This window comes from Arachis stenosperma, chromosome 6 (assembly GCF_014773155.1).
Source record: "Arachis stenosperma cultivar V10309 chromosome 6, arast.V10309.gnm1.PFL2, whole genome shotgun sequence".
Lineage (NCBI taxonomy): Eukaryota > Viridiplantae > Streptophyta > Magnoliopsida > Fabales > Fabaceae > Arachis > Arachis stenosperma.
In genome coordinates this window covers 37,206,788-37,229,440 of record NC_080382.1, presented here as the reverse complement: position 1 = coordinate 37,229,440, position 22,653 = coordinate 37,206,788, and the positions used below count along the sequence as shown (strand labels likewise).

Sequence of the window (22,653 nt, the reverse complement as noted above, 5' to 3'; positions counted from 1 at the left end):
ACATTAAACAATATAAAGAATATTGAAAGAAGACAAGTAAATAAATTGGGAAGAAAATATGGAGAAGACAGTTAAGGCTTCAGAGTTATCTATTTTCCTAATTGATTTTTCTTATTAACTATTTTAATCATGCAAGATTTAATTCATGGCAAACTATTTGTGACTAGACCCTAATTTCTTAGACCTTCATAGTCTCCTCTAAAATTCTTCAACTGCCAATTTCTTGGTCAATTAATTCCAATTAGAGGGTGATGATCAAATTCCAGTTTATATGCCACAAGAATCCTAATTATCCAAAAATAAGGGAATTATATATCACGTATCCCGTTAAATACAAACAATTAGAAATTCAGGATAATATGTTTTCAAGCTGTTGTTTAAGTAAAGAGCTTTTCCAAGTTATACAAGAACTCAATTAGAACATGCGTCATACTTCCGTTCCACCCAAATTCATAAAATAAAGAACGAAAACAATTATTGAAATATAAATCAAAACATGAATTAAAATAGAAAAATAATAGTATCAATCCATATAATAGAAAGAGCTCCTAACCTTAACAATGGAGGATTAGTTGCTCATGGTTCAGAGAAAAATAGGATTCTCCTAGAATGTACAGAGTTCAATTTGATGGCATGATAAGTTAACTAATGGAATCCCTTTTTATAACTAATCCTAATTAATTTAAAATCTAATTTATAAAATTAAGATCATATCTTTTCCTAAAGATAATATTTGAATTTAAATTAGAATAATCAGCAGGTCTTCAGTTGATGGGTGGGGACCACATGTTTTGTCCATTCTGCAGCTTCTAATATATGTTTTCTGGGCTGAAAACTGGGTCAAAACAGCCTAGAAATCACCCCAACGTTTTTCTGCATTTTCTACATGTAGCGTATGTCACGCGTACGCGTTAGTCACGCGTACGCGTCGCTGCTCTTCTTCGCAAGTCAAGCGGATGCGTCGGTCACGCGCATGCGTCGCTGAGCAAATCTTCAAATCACGCATACGCGTCACCATGGAAAGCTCCAAATCACACGCACGCGTCAGTCACGCGTACGCGTCGCTCCTCGCTGCCATCTCCTTTTGTTCTTGTGCTACATAAATTCCATCAAATCCAGCCGAATGCTACCTAAAATAAATAAAATTGCAAAAGACTCAAAGTAGCATCCGTATTATCTAAAAGATAATTAATTCTTTATTAAACTCAATAAATTAGATACAAATTCACTAGGAAAAGATAGGAAAGATGCTTACGCATCAATGTCCAATCCCAATTCTCCCTCTGAAAAAGAAAGAGATAATGGTGCAATACTTAGTGTTCCAACCATCTCTTTCAGTGCAAAGCTAAACTAAACCCCCAAACATCAATTCTAAGTTTAGTGTTGGGCAGCTATTAACAAACATTGAAAACAACGGTACCAGAAAGAAAGTACCTAAAGGCTGGAGGGACAAGAAAGTCCCAACTGAAGGCCTCTCACCTATCATGAGAGTTGTCTTCACCAAGAAACTAGTCATACCACATATAGTGAGTCGTGCCCTGTCTCTAGAGCATGTGTAGCTCATTCATGAAAAGACAGGAAGAAAGTTCACTGTAAGGGGCAAAATTCTGAGCCTATACTCACCTCCGTACGGAGGTAACCGTCAAGCTAATGACGTTAAAGAAGCGCTTCCTGGGAGGCAACCCAACCTTAATTAATTATTTTTATTTTCTTTAATTTTGTTTTTCTTTTAAGTTATTTTATTTTAGGTTCATGATCATGTGCAGTAGTCAGAGCAGGATAGAAACGTTCAGCAGTGAAAACAAAACACTCTGGATAGAGTGTTGCTAGCGTTGAACGCCATCTAGGGAGTAGACCTTGGGTGTTCAACGCCCCCAATGGGTAGCATAGTTGGCGTTGAACGCCAACTAGGGAGCAGACCCTGGGCATTAAAACGCCAGTGCTGAGAACAAAGAATCTGAATTCCCTAGCCTCTCAGGACCAGTGGGTTCCACAGCATCTTTACCTACCATACTTCTTCCTTCTTTCTTCCACAATTCTCCAAACACACTTCCCTATAAACCCTAGCCCAATCACATCCATATCACGTCCCCAAAACCATCATAACTCCCACCAACCCCCACCCACTTCAAAATTAAATTTCCCTCCTAATTACACACCCATGGCCGAACCCAACCCTACCACTCCTCCTATAAATACCCCCTTCTAACCCTTCATACACTCATAAGCCCCACATGGCCAAAAGCACTCTCTCCCTCTCTCTTCTTCTATTTTCTTCTTCTTCTACTCCATTTTTCTCTTTACTTCATTTTTGCTTGAGGAAAAGCGAAGTTTTATGTTTGGTGTTGGAAAAGCCTAGAATTTTTTCTTTCCATTCCCATTCATGGCATCCAAGGTTGGAGAACTCTCTAGAAAGAGGAAAGGAAAGGCAGTAGCCGCCCCCTCTTAATCTTGGAAGATGGAGAGATTCATCACCAAAGCCCACCAATACCACTTCTGTGAAGTAGTGACAGAGAAGAAGGTGATCCATGAGGTCCCTTTTAAGCTCAAGAAGAATGAGTATCTGAAAATCCGAAGAAAGATCCAGAGAAGAGGTCGAGAAGTCCTAACCAATCCTATTCAAGATGTTGGAATTTTAATGGTGCAAGAGTTCTATGCTAATGCATGTGTTACTAAAAACCATGACACTAGTGTGAACCCAAATCCAAAGAATTGGAGCATCATAGTTCGAGGGAGAATCTTAGATTTCAGCCTGGAAAGTGTGAGGTTGGCGTTCAACTTGCTTCTGATGTAAGGAGACCCACATCTTTACACTAGGAGAGTCAACTTTGATTAGAGACTGGATCAAGTGATCTCAGACATCTGTGTGGAAGAAGCACAGTGGAAGAGGGATTCCCAAGGCAAGCCCATTCAACTAAGAAGGATTGACCTAAAGCGTATAGCTAGGGGATGGTTGGAATTCATCCAACGCTCTATCATCCATACTAGCAATCGGTCAGAAGTGACCATTGAAAGGACTATCATCATCCATTGCATTATGATTGGAAGTAAGGTGGAAGTACATGAGGTGATTCCTCAAGAATTGTACAAGATAGCTGAGAAGTCATCCACCAACACAATGTTAGAATTCCCACACCTCATCTGTCATCTATGAAATTTAGCTAAAATTGTCATAGAGGGAGATATCTCTATTGAGGAAGACAAGCCCATCACTAAGAAGAGGATGGAGAAAACAAGAGAGCATGCACAAGAGCATGTGTAGCCGCCCCAGCATAAGATCCTTGAGATGCCTCAAGGGATGTATTTTCCTCTTCAAAGCTATTGGGATCAATGGCATGCTTCCATGGGAGAATTGAGCTCTAATATAAATTAGCTGAGGATGTAGCATCAAGAGCATTCAACCATCCTCAATGAAATTAGAGAAAACCAAAGGGCTGTGAGGGAAGAACAACAGAGACAAAGGAGTGACATTGAAGAGATCAAGCACTACATTGGATGCTCAAGGATGAATACTGGCCGCCACCATTAAAGGTGGATTCGTTCTCTTAATCTTCCTTCCTAATATCATTTTATCTATTTTCTATTATGTTGTATTGTCTGTTCTCTTGTTCTTATTGCATGATCATTTGCATTGATGTCTTAAAGTTGTAAAATGTTCCATATATCTCTCACCTTATTAAAAGAAAATTTTATTTGAAAAGAATTGAGAGATACATGAATTTCAGGTTTATAATAAGAATAGTTCAATTATCTTGATGTGGTGGCATTGCTTTTGTTTTCTGAATGTATGAATAAATAGTGCATATTTGAAGTTGGAATTTTAGAATGTTGGCTCCTAAAAAAATGATAAAAAAGGAAAAGTATTATTTTTAATTTGAAAAAATCTAAATAAATTGATTCTTAAATCAAGGAAAGCAGCAAAAAGAAAAAGAAAAAGAAAAAAAGCATGTTGCGAAAGAATATATATATATATATATATATATATATATATATATATATATATATATATGCATGCGAAAAAAAATATAGTGAAAATAAATAAAAAGTAGAAAAAGCTAATAGCTCTTTAAACCAAAAGGCAAGAGCAAAAAGCCAATAACCCTTTAAACCAGAAGGCAAGGGTATAAGGATCCAAGGCTTTGAGCATCAATGGTTAGGAGCGCCTACAAGGAATAAAATTCTGGCCTAAGAGGCTCAACCAAGCTGTCCCTAACCATATGCTTGTGGTGTGAAGGTGTCAAGTGAAAAGTTTGAGACTGAGCAGTTAAAGTTGTGGTCCAAAGCAAAAAGCGTATGCTTGAGAACTCTGGACACCTCTATCTGGGGATTCTAGCAAAGCTGAATCACAATCTAAAAGGGTTCACCCCATTAAAGTGTCTATGGCAGTTATGTATCCGGTGGTAATACTGGAAAATAAAGTGCTTAGGGTCACGGCCAAGACTCTAAAAGCTGTGTTCAAGAATAAAAAAGAACTAAACTAGGAGAGTCAATAATATCATCTGGATTCTAAGTTCCTAGAGAGACCAACATTTTTTAGTTTCAATGGGTAGTGAGATGTCAAAACTATTCAAAAACAAAAAGCTACTAAGTCCTGCTCATCTAATTGAAACTGAGCTTCATTGGAAACTTTGAGATTTATTGTATCTTAATATTCTTTTTTATCTTGCTGTGCTTTTAGTTGCTTGGGGACATGCAACAGTTAACTTTAGTGTTGTGATGAGCAGATATTTTATACGCTTTTTGGCATCATTTTTATGTAGTTTTTAGTTTGTTTTGTTTAGTTTTTATTAAGTTTTCATAGGTTTTAGTGTTAAATTCAGATTTTTGGATTCTACTTTGAGTTTGTGTGTTTTTATGCAATTTCAGATATTTTTTGGCTGAAATTGAGAAGCTGGAGTAAAAGTCTGATTCAGAGATAGAGAAAGCACTGTAGATGCTGTCCGGATCCGACCTCCTTGCACTCGTAAGAGCTTTTCTAGAGCTATAGAAGTACAAATGGAGCGTTCTTAACGGTTATGGAAAGCTAACATTCAGAGCTTTCCAGCAACGTATAATAGTTTATACGTTGCTTTAGAATAAGAGGCCCAAAACTGGCGTCCAACGCCAGCCTCCTGCTCCATTCCAAGCGTCCAGCGCCCACAAGGAGGAAACCAGCGTCCAAACACCCTGAGAGGACCCCCTAGCCAGCGTTCAATGCCCTAGAGGCCCCCTAGCACATGGATCTCATCAAAGCTCAGCCCAAACACTCACCAAGTGGGCCCCATAAGTGAATTTCAGCACTAAAAGACTATTTTTCCCTTTCTGATGTAATTCTTAGTCATTAGTTTAGTATTTAAGGGATGTTTTACATAATAATACACAAATCTATGCCATATTTTTGTTTATCATTGTGTTTTCTATTAGTATGAGTTTCTAAACCTCTTAGGTTGAGGGCAGGAGCCTTGTTGAGTTTTATGGATTAATAAAAGTTTTACTGTTTCTCTTCAATCCGTGTTTAGTTTAATTCTAAGATATATTTTTGTTCTTCAACATGATGAACGGGATAACCCGTGACAATCATCTTCATTCTTCATACTAAGACTGCGTGCCTGACAACCACCCGTGTTCATGTGAATGCTTAAGTGGAAAGCATTTGACCGCCAACTTGACTATACATCTCTTAGACGGCTAATCCACGACTTCATTGGGGACTTCTCGAAACACCAGTTTAGCCGAGGTATGGGGAGATTAGGGTCTCTGTGGTAGAGGCTAGAACCAAGGTGCAGCATCCTCTGATCTGGAAGATTTGACTTTGTCTGTGGTGTTTTGAGTAGGATCACCAAAGAGAATGAACTGCAGGAATTTCACCCTCAATCAGAATGGATCCGCACTAAGCCTGGGATTCAGATCTGGAGGAGTATTGGTGGCTGCTCAAACCAGCGTCAATCACATACAGCCTGTAAGATAACCATAGCTTGCTTCAAACCACAATCCTCGTGGGATCGACCCTGACTCGCTCATGTATTACTCGGACGACCTAGTGCACTTGCTGGTTCAACTGTATGAGGTGTGGGGATTCGTGCACCACTCTCTCTCATAAAAGACCTGTTTCAATTCAATTCAGAAGTTACCTTCAATTCAGTTCAAGTCAAAGGTGCTCCATTTCTCCCAGTAAATTTACTACATTAAATTAATATTTTTATTACTACTAGTCTTATTCTTTACCCTATTGTTTATGTGATTATCTATTTTGCATTTTTCTTTATTTTATCCTAGTATGTTAAGAAATATCATGATCAACATCTTTAATTATGTGTAAAAATAAACACATCCTGAATGAGAATAATCCACGCTAATTCTTTCATCAACGCATCCGAAATTCATATACCTATGATAAGATTACAAATCCAAATTCATAAGATTACACATCCAAAATTATATGTTTACACAATTTAAATCACATGCTTTGCACACCAAATAACTAATAATTAGCAAAAAATCTAAAAAAAGCCAACAAACTCTCAACACAAGTATGATAATAGAAAAGCCAGACAGCAGAAAAAGGCAATAAGATTCCCTTGAAAACAATAGTAAATTAATATAAATAGAGCAAGAATATCATTATGCAAAACAGAGTTATTCAACATTTCATTTAAACAAAAAAGAGCAAGAATATCATTATGCTGTTGCGGAAATCAATTCATTTAGTGGCATCACTTTTCCCTAGTATTTTACACTAGAGTAACTAAATAAAAGACCATCAAAACCACGAGAACATACAAAAACAAATTAGATATTTAATGTCAAGTTGTAAATGCGCTTAATACACATCAAAAATAACAAATAACAAGTATAATACCTTCAAATTTATACCAATACATAAACACATCAATTAATCAAGCCACGTCAGCGCGTCGTTAATTGAAAACGAGTCAAGGACTAATATGGTGCAATTTTTCCAATCTCAGAGACGTAATTGGTGCAATTAGAATCTCAAGGACAATTTTAGTGTACGACGTCAATCTCAAGGACCACTTTAGGGATTTAGTCCATATTGGATACGAGGAAAAAATTATACTGAACTACACATCCAAAATTATTAAGAATGATTCCTAGGTATTTCATTAACACATCCAAAAGTCATGTAAAAAGAACAAAATTCAGTGTTCACATCATAAGGTTAAACATAAAGTTTTAATCGGAAACACTTCCAGAATTGAGGGGACAATATAAACACATCTCGAATGACAATAATGCACGTTAATTATTTTATTAATACATCCAAAACTCATATACCATAGGAGACTATATACACGAAATATTTCACAAGTAATAATGTAGTAAAAGGACCGTACTTTCACTAAAAGCATGATAATTATAATACAATGATACAATCAGCAACTCTTTTCACAAAACATGGGTCATTAAAAACAAAGAGGATTTAACAATTTAATTAAAAAATCCAAACACAACCATTAGCTTCAGGAAAATATACCGAATTGAGGAAGGGAAAGCAAAATCCCAAACCTAGCTAAAATCCATGCATATAATGGTTGTGATGACAAGTCATCATATACCCTTTTTCTATGCTTTTTCATACAAGAAATTGATGATTTGTGCTTAAATATTGAATGCTTTTTGTACTTAAATGATATATTTTCTTGATATTTTAATTTTATAAATCTTGTAGGAAATAAGAAGAAAAAGAAGGAAAGAAGCACAAAAAAGGAGAAAAAAAGAGCTTTGGGGTACACTTTGAAGTTGGGGTACACTTTGGAGCCTTAGGCCACGCTTTTAAAAGCGTGGCCCATGACCAAATCAAGAGAGGAAGCAGCCAGCACGCACACGATCCTGCCCTTGCCAAGGGCAGGGCAGAATTGTGATGCAAAGTATGGTTGGAAGCAAGAATTTTCGCTAAGTTAAAATCTGGCCGCACACAGCATGACCATGCCTACTTCAAAGGGCTATAACTTGAGCTACAGACGTCCAATTGATGTGCTTCCAGTTGCGTTGGAAAGCTGACATTCAGAGCTTTCCAACGATATATAGCAATCCATATTTGGCGCACAATTGAGGCAGGAACGAGAGGCATCTTTAAGGGCCAAAACAAGCGAAAATAAACAAAAATGCTTCCATCAAGGTTCGAAGAGGGAGACGCACGGTCAAGGAAGTGGTGCGCGCACAAGACACACCAAGGCAACATTGCCCTGCCCTCCACAAGGGCAGGGCAGCATCCCATGCACCAAGGAAAATTTCTGGCGCACCAATTTCTAAATCTGGCGCACCAATTCTGGATTCTGGCAGCACCATGGCACGTTCTGGCAGCACCAACTTTTCCTGCCCTGCCCTTGGCGCGGGCAGGGCAGCATTTCATGCACCATGGCCGCACTAGGCTCGAACAAGGCTGCACCAACATGCACCAATTGCTAGCACCAAGCATCAATTTTCTGCCCTGCCCTCCACAAGGGCAGGGCAGCCTCCTGGAAGCAATTTTCCTTCATGGGCCAAAATCAACTAAAATTCCATTTTAATTCAATTCCTCTCCAAATTGAATCAAGGCCAACCAAACCCATTTCTCCTCAAATCCAAAGCAAGAAAAAGCCCACATCATCACTCAAAGGCACATGGATCAATTAGATTAGGATTTTCATTTTAATTGTAATTTGTTTTAATTTTCACTTTGTAAAGCCTATATAAAGGCATCAATTCCATCTCACTAGGGGAGCTCGACTGAAAAAAAAAAGGCTTGCCCCATTAGAGAGCTCTCTCTTTAGTCTTTCTCTTGTTTTGAAATTTTGGATTGAGGTTGGAGGAATTCTGTTCCAATCTTTGATCTGAAATCCATGCTTTGTTCTTCTGCATAATTGAATTCTACTTTCTGTTCATTTCTTCTTCTTCTACAATTTCTGCAACTTGCTCTCCTTTATTTCTTTTGAAATTGTTGCTGTTGGATCAAGGAAGGGAGTGAGATCTAGACTTGTTTTCTAGTCTCTTTGATTCCTTGAAATCCTCAATTTTATTTTGAAATTGAGTTGAATTCTTGGCTGCTCTTCTATTTTCACTGTTCTATTGGCTTTCAAGTAACTTTCAAGCAATTTAACTCTTCTGCACTTATTCTTCATTTTACATTTCTGTTCATGATCCCAAATTACTTTCCTGCAAGTTAATCTCTAGGCAATTGTTCTACGCTTTGCTTTACTGCTCTCTTTAAATTTCCTGCACATTTACATTTTCTGCAATTTAAATTTCCAATTGCTTAATCTATTGCTTTCATTTAATTTCCAGCACCCAACCCCCCTTTACTTTTCATGCAATTTATAATTCTTGTCATTTAAGATTCTTGCAATTTTACTTTCTTGTTCTTTAAGTTACTTGCAATTTTACTTTCTGCACTTTAATTTTCCTTGCTATTTACTTTCTGTTGGTTACACTTCATCCAAATTCACTTCAATGTTAGCTTGACTAAACTAATCACCCACTAAAATTGCTTGATCCATCAATCCCTGTGGGATCGACCTCACTCTAAGTGAGTTATTATTACTTGATGCGACCCGGTACACTTGCCGGTTGGATTTGTGTGTTGGAAATTCATTTTTCCACAAAAACACCATCAAGTTTTTGGCGCCGTTGCCGGGGATTGATTAGATCAACAATGATTAAGTGGGTGAGAAGTCTAGATCAAGCATTTTTTTTGTTTTTGTTCTCTGTTTTAAAGTGAAACCAAGGTGTTTGAGTTTTTGCCTCACTAAGAAATTCTCATCTCTGATATGAGTAATTTCAATTTTTCTTGGTGTTGTGTTTTCCAAAATTTAAATGGAGTTCAACTCATCTTATGATCAAACAAATTTTATGGGATATTACCCACCATCACCAATCTCTAATGGTGGCTGGGAATATCACCAAGAAAATACAAATTATAAGTACTCCAATCCATGGAGATTTACTTCAGAGACACAAGATGAGCAGGAGAATCATATGGGATACCAACCACCACCACAAAATGATTCATATCATTATCCTAATGGTAGATGGGGGTGTCGCCACAGAATGAAAGAGCATACACCCTCACATCCCAGTTTCTCATTTGAAAGTTCTTCATCACTTGATTATTATTACTCTCAACCTTCATCTCTTGAACCACCTGATGAGGATTACCTTCAAGCCATTGAAATACATAAAAAACTTGTGGAAAGATACACACAACCCCAATCCTGGAAAGAAATCATCTTCAAGAAGATGAATGGCCCCTTAGAGCAAACAAGGAGGAGCGTAGAACCACTGAGCAAGGAAAATGAAGGCCAATTGATGGATGTGAAGGAGAAAGTGGAAGAGCAAGATAAGGAGGCCACTGCATCAAGTGAACTTTCAATGAAGAATGAGGTGGTTGAAAATGAAACTGCACTTGAGGTGACAAGGGAAGAAGTGGAGGATCAAAAAAGTGAGGAAGACACTCAAGAGAAGTCACCCTCAATTGAAGCAGAGAGTTGCATAGAAGAAGGATTCATGGAACCACCAATTGAAGAGGCTCTTAATGAAGAAATCACTCCAATAATCACACAGCAACCATGTCTTGACATCCAAGAAGTGAAGGCAATTAACAAAAGCACCAAGAAGAGGATTGTGACCAAGATACCAAGGACAACATTCAAGAGAAGGTCAACTGCAAACAATTCTCCCCCTGATCCAGCAAGCAAGATTAATCAAGCCAATTTCACAAGGAAGCTTGCTGAAAGGAGACCAAGACAGGGGATAATAGCTGAAACTTCTCCTTCCTTGAAGTCATTCCTCTTAACAAACTGGAAGAAGAGGAAGAAAGTGAAGAGCAACATGTCAAGCTAATGACACTAAAAGAGCACTTGTTGGGAGGTAACCCAACCGTAGGTACATTTCTTTTCTATGCTTTGTTTAAATTCAATAAATTGGCATATGGTTACATTCTAAGTTTGGTGTTGCCTTGCAACAAATTGTTTTCAATCTTTTTGGATGATTGCATCAAATCAAAAATGAAAGTGACACACTAAGATTCTAAGTTTGGTGTGCCACTTAATTCTCTATGCAATTCATTCAAGCAACACTACTTGTTTGCATAATCATAATGCTTCTGCAATTTTATTTTTCTCTTTCGGTTTAACATTTCAGTTTCCTTTTGTTTTATTCATTTACTTGTTTTTAATGCTTTCTTTTGTTAACTGTGTTTGTTAATACATCACCAAAAGACCTTTATTCATGACAAGATTCTTGGCTTGGTGATTATATTTAACATACAACGGTTTCATTTAGTCTTATTTCAAATAAAATGGACAGAGGATTGCATTCTAAGTTTGGTGTTGCTATGCAACAAAATTTGGTTCCAATCCTTACAAGATACTTGCATCAATTCCAAGTGAAAGTGTCACACTAAGTTTGGTGTGCCACTTATTTTTTTTGCAATGTATCATGCACACCCTCTTATGTTTGCAATCAAAATGTCTTTGTCTCTTGTGCCTTGATTGTTATCTTTAACTTTGCTTGCTTAAAACACATATGCTACTAACATATCATTGTGTAAGACATTCATGATCCATCTTAGACCCCACCACCATTGTTCTAATTGTTGCTTGAGGAAGAGCAAGCATTCTAATTTGGTATGGGAAGGAGAAGAATGGGAGGAAGATGACAACAATAGAGAAGATGGATTACAAGGTTGTAAAGTTCCTTTTCCTCTCATTTGTTTCTAGCACTTTATTTTGCATGATTGTCTTTATATTCTCTGTAAGCATGTGTGGTATGAATAAGCATAGCTTGAATGTTGATTTGTAACATGTTGCCATGCCATTATGACTACCAACTTGAGTTTTGTAAGTTCAAAAGCAATAAAGTATCATGATCATAAACAAACAAGGCATTAAAGAAGATTTTAGCATGTGCATACAAGTATTGGAAAGCTAGTATGATTAATTGTTGCTCAATTGCATTGGATTTTATTTAATTGAAGTTTTTCATCTAGAACATTTTGTGAAATCTTTTGAAATCATGAAAACCTTGAAGGAAGCAAATACAATTAAAGCAAAAAAAGAAAAAGGGAAAGAATGAGAAAGCTGAAGGCTCTGAGTACCAATGGCAATTTATTTGCTAAGTGCTTGTGGTGTTTATGTATCAAGCCAAATGCTTGAAAACAAAACACTTAGAAGTTAAGGCTAGGCTCAAGTGCAAAAGCACTCCCTCAAAGCTCAAGGCTCTGAGCATCAATGATTAGAGAGTCAAGAAAAGAAAAGAAAAATGAGCTTAATGAAGTCCTCTAATTAAATGCTTGTGGTGCTTATGTATCAAGTGGTAATACTTGAAAACAAAGCATTTAGATGTCGTAGCTTTGTTATTAACTCATGGGGCAAAGCACCCAAAAGGAGAAGCTAAAAAAAAAAAAAAAAATCAAAAGCTTGTTTCAAGGAAGAATTATAAGAAAATGATTTCATAAAATAAGCTAGATAGAAGCATCAATCATTTACATCTCTTTTGTAATTGTAGCATGCATAGAAAACTAGCTTACCATGAACATTGAGTTGCTATTCTTCTTACCTTGGATTGTCAATCTTTATTGCATGATTCTTTTCTTGCTTGGGGACAAGCAAGGTTTAAGTTTGGTGTTGTGATGACAAGTCATCATATACCCTTTTTCTATGCTTTTTCATACAAGAAATTGATGATTTGTGCTTAAATATTGAATGCTTTTTGTACTTAAATGATATATTTTCTTGATATTTTAATTTTATAAATCTTGTAGGAAATAAGAAGAAAAGAAGCAAAGAAGCACAAAAAAGGAGAAAAAAAGAGCTTTGGGGTACACTTTGAAGTTGGGGTACACTTTGGAGCCTTAGGCCACGCTTTTAAAAGCGTGGCCCATGACCAAATCAAGAGAGGAAGCAGCCAGCACGCACACGATCCTGCCCTTGCCAAGGGCAGGGCAGAATTGTGATGCAAAGTATGGTTGGAAGCAAGAATTTTCGCTAAGTTAAAATCTGGCCGCACACAGCATGACCATGCCTACTTCAAAGGGCTATAACTTGAGCTACAGACGTCCAATTGATGTGCTTCCAGTTGCGTTGGAAAGCTGACATTCAGAGCTTTCCAACGATATATAGCAATCCATATTTGGCGCACAATTGAGGCAGGAACGAGAGGCATCTTTAAGGGCCAAAAACAAGCGAAAATAAACAAAAATGCTTCCATCAAGGTTCGAAGAGGGAGACGCACGGTCAAGGAAGTGGTGCGCGCACAAGACACACCAAGGCAACATTGCCCTGCCCTCCACAAGGGCAGGGCAGCATCCCATGCACCAAGGAAAATTTCTGGCGCACCAATTTCTAAATCTGGCGCACCAATTCTGGATTCTGGCAGCACCATGGCACGTTCTGGCAGCACCAACTTTTCCTGCCCTGCCCTTGGCGCGGGCAGGGCAGCATTTCATGCACCATGGCCGCACTAGGCTCGAACAAGGCTGCACCAACATGCACCAATTGCTAGCACTAAGCATCAATTTTCTGCCCTGCCCTCCACAAGGGCAGGGCAGCCTCCTGGAAGCAATTTTCCTTCATGGGCCAAAATCAACTAAAATTCCATTTTAATTCAATTCCTCTCCAAATTGAATCAAGGCCAACCAAACCCATTTCTCCTCAAATCCAAAGCAAGAAAAAGCCCACATCATCACTCAAAGGCACATGGATCAATTAGATTAGGATTTTCATTTTAATTGTAATTTGTTTTAATTTTCACTTTGTAAAGCCTATATAAAGGCATCAATTCCATCTCACTAGGGGAGCTCGACTGAAAAAAAAAAGGCTTGCCCCATTAGAGAGCTCTCTCTTTAGTCTTTCTCTTGTTTTGAAATTTTGGATTGAGGTTGGAGGAATTCTGTTCCAATCTTTGATCTGAAATCCATGCTTTGTTCTTCTGCATAATTGAATTCTACTTTCTGTTCATTTCTTCTTCTTCTACAATTTCTGCAACTTGCTCTCCTTTATTTCTTTTGCAATTGTTGCTGTTGGATCAAGGAAGGGAGTGAGATCTAGACTTGTTTTCTAGTCTCTTTGATTCCTTGATATCCTCAATTTTATTTTGAAATTGAGTTGAATTCTTGGCTGCTCTTCTATTTTCACTGTTCCATTGGCTTTCAAGTAACTTTCAAGCAATTTAACTCTTCTGCACTTATTCTTCATTTTACATTTCTGTTCATGATCCCAAATTACTTTCGTGCAAGTTAATCTCTAGGCAATTGTTCTACGCTTTGCTTTACTGCTCTCTTTAAATTTCCTGCACATTTACATTTTCTGCAATTTAAATTTCCAATTGCTTAATCTATTGCTTTCATTTAATTTCCAGCACCCAACCCCCCTTTACTTTTCATGCAATTTATAATTCTTGTCATTTAAGATTCTTGCAATTTTACTTTCTTGTTCTTTAAGTTACTTGCAATTTTACTTTCTGCACTTTAATTTTCCTTGCTATTTACTTTCTGTTGGTTACACTTCATCCAAATTCACTTCAATGTTAGCTTGACTAAACTAATCACCCACTAAAATTGCTTGATCCATCAATCCCTGTGGGATCGACCTCACTCTAAGTGAGTTATTATTACTTGATGCGACCCGGTACACTTGCCGGTTGGATTTGTGTGTTGGAAATTCATTTTTCCATAAAAACACCATCAGGTAGCAGTCTATTATAACTCACTAAGCTACTTCTAAATTCAATAAACATCATTCAAACTATGTTGGACACATTTTACAAACAAGAAAAAATATTGTATACAGAATAACCAATTTCATTGTATAAATTACCTCTCTAAGTAGTAGTCGTAGTAATAACTCCACCTTAACAACTTAAAGACGATGCTTCAAATTTATACCTATTACACGTCAAAAATTTATAATATTACACATCCAAAATTATACGTTTACGCAATCCAAATCACAAGCTTGCACACCAAATTATTGATAGTCAACAAAAATCACCAATAAAAACAAATAAATCTTCAACACAAGTATGAGAATAGAACAAATAGGAAGTAGTGAAATTCACATAATATTCCCCTACAGACAACTAAAACTCAGGTAAACACATCCAAAACTCAGTGAAGAGCGTAAACACTTCCAAAATATAGAAATTTCACATGAAAAGATAATTGAACATTGCAATATATATGAGAATCTCTTCAGGCAATTTTATTCGATTTTTAATTAAAAAAAGAATATTATACAGAATAATAAGAAAAACAACGTTGTCAGAGAATGCGCAAAGAAAAACTCTATGAGCAGAGACACATCCAAACCTTAGGTATGTTTTCAATGCGGACGAACAGTGACACTAATACAGATGAATGACGACGAGGAGGAGTGAAGAACGAAACTCTCGCGCGATCTAGAATTTTCACAAATAAAATCGCGTTGTAAGTATAGCTTCTAGACCGACAAGAATTCCTTTCTTACAACCGTTTTGGTGTTCGCAAGTAACAAACCCAATAAAATTTATAAACCGAAGTATTCAAACCTCGGGTCGTCTTCTCAAGGAATTGCAGGGAAGTATGATTTATTATTGGTTATGGAAAATAGTATTTTTGGGTTTTGAAAAGGTTTGAACAAGAGAAATAGATTGCAGGAATTAATAAATCAATAACTAATAAAATTGTTGGCAAGGTATGAAAACTGGAAGTCCTATCCTAGTTATCCTTATCAATGGTGATGAGAATTATATTTTGCTCCCACTCAGTCAGCCTCTAACTATGAAGGTAAGTCAAGTGGACAAATTAATTTAACACCTAAAGTCCTAGTCAACTCCTAAGGAAAGACTAGAGTTATAGAAATCTAAATCAATCAGCAAAGATAACAATTATCAATCACGATGAGTTTGACAACTCAAGAGTCACCAATCAATCAATCAAAGCTAAGAATGTAGAAAGCTAAATAAAAATCATAAGTCTGAAATACCTCAAATTTATATTAAATAAGAAAATCAAATCCAACATCGAAAAGTTTATAAGTCAAATTGGGAAAATAAAAGGAACATCGAACCTGTGATGAAGAAAAGTACTCTAAACATAATAAATATCCTAAATCCTAATCCTAATTCCTAAGATAAATCCTAATCTTAAGAGAGAGGAGAGAACCTCTCTCTCTAAAAACTACATCTAAATCCTAAAACTATGTATGAATGCATGTTGTCTGGTCTGATATCCTGAGTCTCTGCATGTTCCCTGACTTTAATCTGTGTTTCTGGGCCGAGATCTCGGTCAAAATGCAGCCCAAAATTGTCTTTAGCGTATTCTGTAATTTCTACAGATCACACATGTCACGCATACGCGTCGGTCACGCGTACGCGTCATTCAGTGATTTTCCTCTCCATGCGTGCGCGTCAGCCACGCGCTCGCGTCGTTTGCGCGAACTCCAATCCACGCATACGCGTCCAGCACGCGTACACGTCGCTGTGACTTTGTCCAAATCACGCGCACGCGTCAGCCATGCGTGCGCGTCGCTGTTCGCTGGTTGTCTCCTTTATTTCTTGTGCTCCTTCCCTTTTTGCAAGCTTCCTCTCCATTCTCTAAGCCATTCCTGCCCTATGAAGGCTGAAACACTTAACACACAGATCATGGCATCGAATGGTATAAAGGAGAATAAAAATATACAATTAAAATATCTTTAGGAAGCAATTTTTCAATCATAGAATAATATGGGAAGGAATTGTAAATACATGCTAATCATATGAATAAGTGGGTAAAGACTTGATAAAAACCACTCAATTAAACACAATATGAATCATAAAATAATGGTTTATCAACCTCCCCACACTTAAACATTATCATGTCCTCATGCTTAGCTTAAGGAGATAAAATAAATGAGTAGGGAAAAGCAAAACTCATGCAATGCAACCTATGAATGTGAATGCAACTACATGCTAAAATGATTCTACCTACTTGGTGAAAAAGTAAATAAATCTTTCAAGAACAAATATGAACTGGATTTCACTAATTCAAATCACAAAATAAAGTACAAATAACTTGCAAGAAGAAAATAGCTCATGAAGGCAGGGAACAAGGAATCGAGCATCGAACCCTCACTAGAAGTCTATGTACTCTAATCGCTCAGGTGTTTAAGGTTCGATCTCTCAATTCTCTACTAACCTTGCTTTCTAAGGCTTGCTTTTCTGCTACCAATCAACAAAGAAGTAATGCACATATACACATATCAAGAGGTCTTTTAAGGGTTGTAATGGGGTTAGGGTCAAGGTAGGATTGTATTTGGCCAAGTGGACTAAAATCTGAATCCTTAATTAACATAAACTTTCCACCTAACTTTCGACAATCCATATGATCACAATATAAGATCTAACTGCCCATTAACTATGTTTACCACATATTCATGCATCCCAAATTTAAGTACAACTCATATGCATTGCTTTCACCATTTGCTTTGGGACATTTTGTCCCCTTTTATTATTTGCTCTTTTTTTCTTTTCTTTTTCTCTCCCTTTTTTTATTTTTATTTTTCTTTTTCTTTTTCTTTTCTTTTGTTTTTCTCAATGCATACGATTAAGGTATTGAATGCATAAACATGTTCTCGACATTTTTCACTTTTTTACAAAAAGTCTAACATACTTAATTCTCAAACCAAACGTTTCCAAACCCACTTTCCCCACACTTAAATCGTAAGCACTCTCACTTAGTCTAAGCTAACCAAGGATTCAGATTAAGGATATTATTTTTTCCCGCTTAAAATTAATAATGTGCTAAAATAAAGAATAAAAGGGGTAAAATAGGCTCAAATTGGTTTGCAAGGGGTAATGAAGGGTTAAGGCCATATGGGTATGTAAGTTCAATGAAACAATGCCTCAATCATATAAGTGTATGCCTACATTAAACAATGGAAATATAGAATCAAGCAAGACAAAGATCACAATTTTAGAGAGAAAAACACACACCAAAAATAAAATATTGGTTGATAAAATGCAATCAATTCAAATAGGCTCAAAATCTCACTGGTTTTGTGTATTCGAGCTCTAAACCATGTTCCAAAATAAAATTTCTTCAAACAAGTTTTTCAAAAAGTTTAATTCAAATTAGTGAAATACTATAGAAAGTTTTCTTGAAAAAGAAAATATTACTTCAACCAAGTGGTAAGATATGCACAAAATCAAACAAACATGCAAATTCAACAACTAATTTAAACATTGGTGTTGAGACAGGAAGGTACTAACCCACGGAGATCGGTATCGACCTCCCCACACTTAGAGATTACACCATCCTCGGTGCATGCAAAGATGTGCAGGTGGGCAGGGGTTGTGGTTCCTCATCCGGTGCTCCCTTCATTCCATTCTTCGCCAGTGGCTTGTTAGAGGCTTTCTCTTTATCCTGTTTGGTGGGCATCCTAAAAGGGAAAAGAGTAGTAGCATGTAAGTTCAAGGAAGAGGACAGTGTAAGTAATAATCGATGCCCATGTGATCAGTTCATCAATGGAAATATAGCAAAGCATGGTAAGTATTGAATGCAAGATGTTTATTAGCATACAGGCAAAGGCATGAGTAGCTGATGAGCGGATAATTTATACGCTTTTTGGCATTGTTTTTAGTATGTTTTTAGTATGTTTTAGTTAGTTTTTATTATATTTTTATTAGTTTTTAGTTAAAATTCACTTTTCTGGACTTTACTATGAGTTTGTGTGTTTTTCTGTGATTTCAGGTATTTTCTGGCTGAAATTGAGGGACTTGAGCAAAAATCTGATTCAGAGACTGAAAAGGACTGCAGATGCTGTTGGATTCTGACCTCCCTGCACTCGAAGTGGATTTTCTGGAGCTACAGAAGCCCAATTGGCGCGCTCTCAACGGTGTTGGAAAGTAGACATCCTGGGCTTTCCAGCAATGTATAATAGTACATACTTTGCCCGAGATTTGATAGCCCAAATCGGGTTCCAAAGCAGCTCAAAACTGCCCGGCATTAAACGCCGGAACTGGCACAAGAATGGGAGTTAAACGCCCAAACTGGCACAAAAGCTGGCGTTTAACTCCAAGAGAAGTCTCTACACGAAAATGCTTCAATGCTCAGCCCAAGCACACACCAAGTGGGCCCGGAAGTGGATTTTTATGTCATTTACTCATTTCTGTAAACCCTAGGCTACTAGTTCTCTACATATAGGACCTTTTGCTTTTGTATTTTCATCTTTGGATCTTAGATCATCTTTAGATCTTTGAATCTTTTGATCACATATTGGGAGGCTGGCCATTCGGCCATGCCTAGACCTTATTCTTATGTATTTTCAACGGTGGAGTTTCTACACACCATAGATTAAGGTGTGGAGCTCTGTTGTACCTCGAGTATTAATGCAATTACTATTGTTCTTCTATTCAATTCAGCTTGTTCTTATTCCAAGATATTCATTCGCACTCAAGAACTTGATGAATGTGATGATTATGTGACGCTCATCATCATTCTCACTTATGAACGCGTGCCTGACAACCACTCCCGTTCTACAAGCAAACAAGGCTTGAATGTTTATCTCTTGGATTCCTTAATCGGAATCTTCGTGGTATAAGCTAGAATTGATGGCGGCATTCAAGAGAATCCGGAAGGTCTAAACCTTGTCTGTGGTATTCTGAGTAGGATTCGATGATTGAATGACTGTGACGAGCTTCAAACTCCTGAAGGCTGGGCGTTAGTGACAGACGCAAAAGAATCAATGGATTCTACTCCAACCTGATTGAGAACCGACAGATGATTAGCCATGCCGTGACAGGGTGCGTTGAACATTTTTACTGAGAGGACGGGATTGTAGCCACTGACAACAGTGATGCCCAACATACAGCTTGTCATGGAAAGGAGTAAGAAGGATTGGATGAAGACAGTAGGAAAGCAAAGAGACGGAAGGGACAAAGCATCTCCATACGCTTATCTGAAATTCTCACCAATGAAATACATAAGTATCTCTATCTTTATTCTATGCATTATTCATATATCATCCATAACCATTTGAATCTGCCTGACTGAGATTTACAAGGTGACCATAGCTTGCTTCATACCAACAATCTCCGTGGGATCGACCCTTACTCGCGTAAGGTTTATTACTTGGACGACCTAGTGCACTTGCTGGTTAGTTGTGCGAAGTTGTGATAAAGAGTTGAGATTGCAATGAGCGTACCATGTTGATGGCGCCATTGATGATCACAATTTTGTGCACCAATAGCATAGATCAAGCATCAAAAATTAAAAATGTATTATTACTTGTAGCAAACTGACAATCACGTTTGTATTGACAATTATAATTAATGAATAAAATGTGGAAAGGATTTTGTGAAAAAACAGGCATTAGAGCAAAAGGATAGAATAATGAAGAATGCACAATGCCATACGAGCTTTTTCACAAACACTTAGTATGAATGTTTAATATGATAGGGGGAGAATGAAAGTGGAACATGCAAGCATTCTGAAAACAATTAATATGAATTGTCAAACAACTCCATAATAATCTACAAGAAATAGTGGAAGACCTAAATAAAGTTCCAACACTAACATAAAAATACATGAAGAGAAAAGAAGAAGAAACCCTAAATAATTATACTTAAAAGAAAATTTAAGAAAAAATAATGAAATGCAGTAATTAAAAGATGAATGAAAGTATGCAAATAAATTAAGTAGAGGAGAGTGAAAGAGAATAGGGATGAGAAGGGAGGGGAGAAAAGTGCAAAATGTAGAAGAAGAATGAAGAAGAGAAGATGGAGGAATAGAAGAAAGAAACAGGATTTGAAAAGGGAAGAAAAGAAAACTGATTAGGCGGCGCGCTGCGTGCAAGGCGCAGGGCGCTAACGGCGCGAACGGCGCGAACGCGTCACACACGCGGATGCGTGGGTGAGCATATAGGGGAGGGACGCGAGAGCATCCATCACGCGCACGCGTGATTAGGGATCGTGCAAAACGCATGAGGCCATCCGCACTCCCGCACAACTTTCTGTGCGAAATCCCAATAACGCCGATTTACACACCCACGCGGACGCGTCGGTAACGCTTACGCGTGGGTTGAACTTTTTGCAGGGGGCGCGTGCGCATGTGGCACGCGTACGCGTGGTGTGGCTTGTGCGCCACACACCACTCCCGCGCGTCTCTCGTGCAACTATCTGTTCAGTTTTGCTACACAAACGGCGCATGCGCATCGTAGACGTTGGCGTGTCGTTCACCCCCTTTTTTATTTTATTTTATTTTATTTTATTTTATTTTATTTATTTTTTATTTTTTATTATACAAAATGCAAAATGCAGTATGCAGATGCCGATGTAGATGTTATGAATAATTCCAGGTTCAATGAAATAAAATAAAACTCAAAGACAAACAAAACTAAATAAAATTGTAAATGGAATGATCATACCATGGTGGGTTGTCTCCCACCTAGCACATTTAATTAGAGTCCTTAAGTTGGACATTTGGTGAGTTCCCTGTTATGGTGGTTTGTGCTTGTATTCATCCAGGAATCTCCACCAATGCTTGGAACTCTAGTAGCCTCCGGGATCCCAAACTAGGCGCAGAAAGCCTTCAAGCAAGTTAAAGCAAGTGACAAGGCCCCACCAGTGTTGATTGTTGGAATGAACTCTGGGGTCCCAAACCTTACTTTTGCAGCCGTCTTCTTGTTGATCATTATGATTCTATCCGGGCAGCAAGCAATCTGAATTCTCACTAAAGAGGCCAAACAACTTCCTGGACCCATTCAGTTGAGCTTTACACCAACCCTTGCATTTAAACTTTGAGCACACAACCATGTTGAACCTTGCTTGACAACTTCTACCACTGACCATCTCCCTCTTACGCTTAATGCCACAAAGGGCTCTAAGTTGACCATCTGTCTCCAGTAGCCCATATTAAAGTGGAATTAGAAAGCTAAGGGATATGAATTTTACCCACTTGAATATTGTGAAGGATGATGGCAACTTAGGGGGAGGGGTCTCCAACAACGTTGGCAAGGTAATTGCAGGCTTTACTCCCATGAGTGCTTTCTTGACACTTTCCATCTTTATGCAAGCTTCTTCACTATCAACCTCTTCTTGGTAGCTTTCTTCTAATTTAATCTCTTCTTCATTGATTACCAAGGGCATGGGAGGTTCTGCTTCTTCTTCTTTAAACTCCATATCAAGTCCACTGGAAGAGGATTCAAATGTAGATAAGAATTTATCAATGATTGAATCCATCGCTTGATCATCCCCTTTAAAGTCTTCAACCATGATATGCCTTGGAGGTTGTACACCCTCCTTAACATCAATTGCAAACGTCTTAGAAGGAGGTTCTATGACTTGAGTTTCCCATGGAGGTTCTGCATCTCCTAAGTCTTCAATCACTTCGTTCTCTTCAATGGCAGGCGTAGCTTCTTCCAATTGTTCCAATACAAAATCGTGCTGCCCACTGTCCACCAGAGTTTCTAACTTCTCCTTCATGCCACGTTCTTCAGTAGATTCTCCACATGAAGCCATGGGGGTTCCTTGAATGTCCGAACATCGGGAAGGTAATTGATTTATCGCTTGATCCAGTTGGTGAAGGGTTGCATGAAATTTTTCCACTGTTTCCTTGAGAAGGTCCCTTGATTCTTATTGCACTTGGCTATCATAAGTAGGATCATAGTGCTCTTGGATTGATGGATATAGAGATGGTGTATATTGAGGTGGTGGTTTTTGGGA

At 37.7% G+C, this 22,653-nt stretch overlaps 1 protein-coding gene across 1 annotated transcript in view; it reads right to left on the bottom strand.

Annotated features, from left to right (window-relative positions):
• LOC130933962 (zinc finger BED domain-containing protein RICESLEEPER 2-like) overlaps positions 1-22,413 on the bottom strand; it is a 94,871-nt gene extending 72,458 nt beyond the window's left edge. Inside the window, exon 1 of the mRNA XM_057863553.1 lies at positions 22,211-22,413. Within this exon, the coding sequence (XP_057719536.1) occupies positions 22,211-22,413 (203 nt within the window). The remainder of the gene's footprint in view (positions 1-22,210) is intronic.
• Positions 22,414-22,653: the final 240 nt, after the last annotated feature.